The 5,134-nt window shown below is 52.6% G+C and overlaps 1 protein-coding gene across 1 annotated transcript; it reads right to left on the bottom strand.

The window, feature by feature from the left end:
• Positions 1 to 2,131: 2,131 nt before the first annotated feature.
• MONBRDRAFT_5381 (uncharacterized protein) lies at positions 2,132 to 3,762 on the bottom strand (the record flags this gene model as incomplete). The annotated part of the gene is made up of 2 exons (XM_001742812.1): positions 2,132 to 2,392; positions 2,875 to 3,762. The coding sequence occupies 2 exons, from the start codon at positions 3,760 to 3,762 to the stop codon at positions 2,132 to 2,134; spliced, it is 1,149 nt and encodes a 382-aa protein (XP_001742864.1).
• Positions 3,763 to 5,134: the final 1,372 nt, after the last annotated feature.

Below are 5,134 nucleotides of genomic sequence, written 5' to 3' on the forward strand. Positions count from 1 at the left end.
TGGGCCCAGCTCTGCCCGACCTGGGCATTGACGTGACTGTGCGCACAGCCCAACCCCCGACCACCTCGCAAGCCTGCATCAAGGTGGGCGCTGCCCTTCGCCGAGCCGAAAAGGAGAAGCGCGACTACTACACCGGTTTCAACCATGGAAAAACTCTGATCGTCCCTGCGGCGATGACGACAACCGGTGGGTTCGCCTCCTCCTTTGTGGATCTGCTTGGTCAGCTCGCCCGCTGCGCCGAGGCCCGTGGTGTGTACCAGCCGGGGCTGGATGAGGCCTTTGTTCCTCGATGGAAGGGTCGCTTTGCGGCGCTGGTCCATCAGATGAACGCTGACCACATCCAGCGCCACTTTGGCGGTGTCTGCCTGCGCTCGTCGTAGGTAGGCACCGTCCCGGGGGTCCCTCTGTGGGGATCCCTGTGTGCACCCGTCACTCCCTTGGTGGTTCTCGTTGTGTCTGTTGATGGCTTGACTTGTATTTTTGTCTGATTTTGCTTTGATTTCTGCTGTATCTGTGTGGTATTTTTGCTGAATTTTTGTAAGGTCCTTTGTATGATGTCTTTGTCTGTGGTCGGTTGTTTTCTCAATCCGACGTTGTGTCTCGTTGGATGTGAGTGTGCCGTGGTGTTCTTTGTTTTTGTGCTGTGATGGCGTGTACTTGTGATGTGTGACTGCCTTTTTGTGTGACTGCCTTTTTGTGTGACTTGTGGTTAAAATGGCCGTATCTCTGGTTTTACTTGGTCGTTTTGTACGATTTTTGTTTCTATGAAAAAAAACCGCTGCGGTTTTTTTTCTATGTGCGTGATTCTTCGCGCTTGTACTTCTTGGCATGATAGAAGCCGATGAATGTAGCTTGTTCTCTTGTGTTGTTTTGCGTGCCGTCGTGATTTTGTTGTCGGGGTTGCACAGCTTTGCTTTCAGCTCTGAGGTTCAAACACCTAATTTATTTATTCTATGTCGATGACCTCCTGATGTTTGCCAGTAACAGCCTCATCCTCGATCAGACCAAGGCTCTCCTGCAGCAAAAGTTTACCATGACCGACCTTGGTGAGATTGAGACTTATCTGGGCATGGAGTTTGCACGCAACGGTGATACCATGACCATCAAGCAGACAAAGTACATCGACGATATCTTGGCTACCTTTCACATGACCGATGCCAAGCCCGCGCCGATGCCATTGAGTCCAGGCATTTGCCTCGACAAGGGGGAGTACCGACATTGACCCGTCGATCCCTTACCGTGAGCTCTTGGGCAAACTGATTTACCTCATGACTCACACTCGCCCTGACATTGCCACCGCTGTCAGCATGCTGGGCTCCTTTGCCAGCTGCTACACCGTAGAGCATTGGAACGCTGCCAAGCACCTGCTCCGCTATGTCAAGGGCACGAAGGACCTTGGTCTGACTTATCGGTCTGGCCAGCACCTTCGCCTCACGACCTACACTGATGCGAGCTTTGCTCAAGAAACTGGTCGTAAGTCTCGTGAAGGCTGCATTGTCTACCTCGCTGGTGGACCCGTGCAGTGGCGCTCCAAGCTGCAGACGGTCACTGCCACGTCTACTGCTGAAGCCGAGTTTATGGCTGCTTACTCTGCGGCCAGCGAGACTATGTTTATTTTACTATGTTTGTTGATCATTTGGTTCGTGAACTCTCACACGCCGTCTTCAAGCCCGTGTTGTTCAGTGACAACCAGGCGGCGATCCACATGATTACAAACGGACTTCGATTGGTTGGATACCTCTGTGACAATCGCCTTGTCCACACACATAACACTGTACTGGACATACACCTTTAATAGAGATACGGCCATTTTAAACACAAGACACATAAAAAGGCAGTCACACATCACAACTACAAGCCATCACAGCACAAAAACAAAGAACACCACGGCACGCTCACATCCAACGAGACACAACGTCGGATTGAGGAAAACAACCGGCCACAGAAGAAAAAGACATCATACAAAGGACCTTACAAAAATTCAGCAAAAATACCACACAGATACAGCAGAAATCAGCAAAATTAAAACAAAAATACAAGTCAAGCCATCAACAGACACAACGAGAACCACCTAGGGAGTGACGGGTGCACACAGGGATCCCCACAGAGGGACCCCCGAGACGGTGCCTACCTACGACGAGCGCAGGCAGACACCGCCAAAGTGGCGCTGGATGTGGTCAGCGTTCATCTGATGGACCAGCGCCGCAAAGCGACCCTTCCACCGGGGAACAAAGGCCTCATCCAGCCCCGGCTGGTACACACCCCGGGCCTCGGCGCAGCGGGCGAGCTGACCAAGCAGATCCACAAAGGAGGAGGCGAACCCACCGGTTGTCGTCATCGCCGCAGGGATTGTGCAAGAGAGGTATGAACGCAACCAGCTCGATGTCCGGTTCTGCGGGACCAAGGACATGGTTGCTGACCTTCTCACCAAGCTGCTCAATGGACCGAGCCATCGTCGTTTATATTTTATTTGTGTGACATGCTCTTCCGTTCTCAGCTTGAAGGGGAGTATTAGAGGCACAATCTGAGACGGTATACTTTACCACGTTGTGTGTCCTCTGGTACTTGATGTTGTCCCACCTTGTTGTGTAACATCTTGCTGTACCATCTTGGTGTATCATCTTGTTGTGGCATCTGTTGGTCCCAACAGATTGCTGATATCGCTTCCACCTGTCTTCAGTGTGATAGTCCATTCTCTGTCTCCACTGTGTGTGTGTGTTTCCACCTGCTATAAATGGGAGCGATCTCCCTGGATCGGTACCATTTTCCTTCTTGACCTCAGTCGTTCCACTTCCCTCCTTCTGTTTTGTTCTGTCTTGTTCCTTCGCCTTGCTTCAATCCATGTTCTCGTATGCACTTCGATTGGTTGAATACCTCCATAGAGCTGCTACCTCTGTGACAATCGCCTTGTCCACACACATTACACTGTACTGGACATACACCTTTAATATGCTCGGGCCTGATCTGCTTGGGCCTGATCTGCTCGGGCCTGATCTCCGTGAACCTGATGTAGTTAGGCCTGATCTGCTCGGGCCTGATCTGCTTGGGCCTGATCTGCTTGGGCCTGATCGCCTTGGGCCTGATCGCCTTGGGCCTGATCGCCTTAGACCTGATCTGCTTGGGTCTGATCTGCTTGGGCCTGATCTGCTCGGGCCTGATCTGCTTGGGCCTGATCTGCTCGGGCCTAATCTGCTTAGACCTGATCTGTTCGGGCCTGATCTGCTTGGGCCTGATCTGTTTGGGCCTGTCCTTGTCGGGCCTGTCCTTGTCGGGCCTGAACTCCTTGGACCTGATCTGCTTGGGTCTGATCTGCTTGGGCCTGATCTGCTTAGGCCTAATCTGCTCGGGCCTGATCTGCTTAGGCCTGATCTGCTTGGGCCTGATCTGCTCGGGCCTGAACTCCTTGGACCTGATCTGCTTGGGTCTGATCTGCTTGGGTCTGATCTGCTTGGGCCTGATCTGCTTGGGCCTGATCTGCTTGGGTCTGATCTGCTCGGGCCTGATCTGCTCGGGCCTGATCTGTTCGGGCCTGACCTGCTCGGGCCTGATCTGTTCGGGCCTGTCCTTGTCGGTCCTGAACTCCTTGGACCTGATCTGCTTGGGCCTGATCTGTTCGTGCCTGTCCTTGTCGGGCCTGTCCTTGTCGGGCCTGAACTCCTTGGACCTCATCTGCCTGGGCCTGAGCACTGTCTTGACCATGCGGGGTCGGGACAAGTTGCGTCGCTTGAGCGACACGACCTTTGCCATTGCGGTCGTGTCCATGATGGGTTTTGGCCTCCATGAACTCATTATTAAAGGTATATGTCCAGTACAGTGTAATGTGTGTGGACAAGGCGATTGTCACAGAGGTATCCAACCAATCGAAGTGCATACGAGAACATGGATTGAAGCAAGGCGAAGGAAGAAGGAGGGAAGTGGAACGACCGAGGTCAAGAAGGAAAATGGTACCGATCCAGGGAGATCGCTCCCATTTATAGCAGGTGGAAACACACACACAGTGGAGACAGAGAATGGACTATCACACTGAAGACAGGTGGAAGCGATATCAGCAATCTGTTGGGACCAACAGATGCCACAACAAGATGGTACAACCAGATGTTACACAACAAGGTGGGACAACATCAAGTACCAGAGGACACACAACGTGGTAAAGTATACCGTCTCAGATTGTGCCTCTAATACTCCCCTTCAAGCTGAGAACGGAAGAGCATGTCACACAAACGACGATGGCTCGGTCCATTGAGCAGCTTGGTGAGAAGGTCAGCAACCATGTCCTTGGTCCCGCAGAACCGGACATCGAGCTGGTTGCGTTCATACCTCTCTTGCACAAAGCGATACTTGACAGCAATGTGCTTGGGGCCCGGAGAATTGGCTCCGTTTGTAATCATGTGGATCGCCGCCTGGTTGTCACTGAACAACACGGGCTTGAAGACGGCGTGTGAGAGTTCACGAACCAGATGATCAACAAACATAGTCTCGCTGGCCGCAGAGTAAGCAGCCATAAACTCGGCTTCAGCAGTAGACGTGGCAGTGACCGTCTGCAGCTTGGAGCGCCACTGCACGGGTCCACCAGCGAGGTAGACAATGCAGCCTTCACGAGACTTACGACCAGTTTCTTGAGCAAAGCTCGCATCAGTGTAGGTCGTGAGGCGAAGGTGCTGGCCAGACCGATAAGTCAGACCAAGGTCCTTCGTGCCCTTGACATAGCGGAGCAGGTGCTTGGCAGCGTTCCAATGCTCTACGGTGTAGCAGCTGGCAAAGGAGCCCAGCATGCTGACAGCGGTGGCAATGTCAGGGCGAGTGTGAGTCATGAGGTAAATCAGTTTGCCCAAGAGCTCACGGTAAGGGATCGACGGGTCAATGTCGGTACTCCCCTTGTCGAGGCAAATGCCTGGACTCAATGGCATCGGCGCGGGCTTGGCATCGGTCATGTGAAAGGTAGCCAAGATATCGTCGATGTACTTTGTCTGCTTGATGGTCATGGTATCACCGTTGCGTGCAAACTCCATGCCCAGATAAGTCTCAATCTCACCAAGGTCGGTCATGGTAACTTTTGCTGCAGGAGAGCATTGGTCTGATCGAGGATGAGGCTGTTACTGGCAAACATCAGGAGGTCATCGACATAGAATAAATA

The sequence above is a fragment of the Monosiga brevicollis genome, genomic scaffold (assembly GCF_000002865.3).
Source record: "Monosiga brevicollis MX1 MONBRscaffold_2 genomic scaffold, whole genome shotgun sequence".
Lineage (NCBI taxonomy): Eukaryota > Choanoflagellata > Craspedida > Salpingoecidae > Monosiga > Monosiga brevicollis.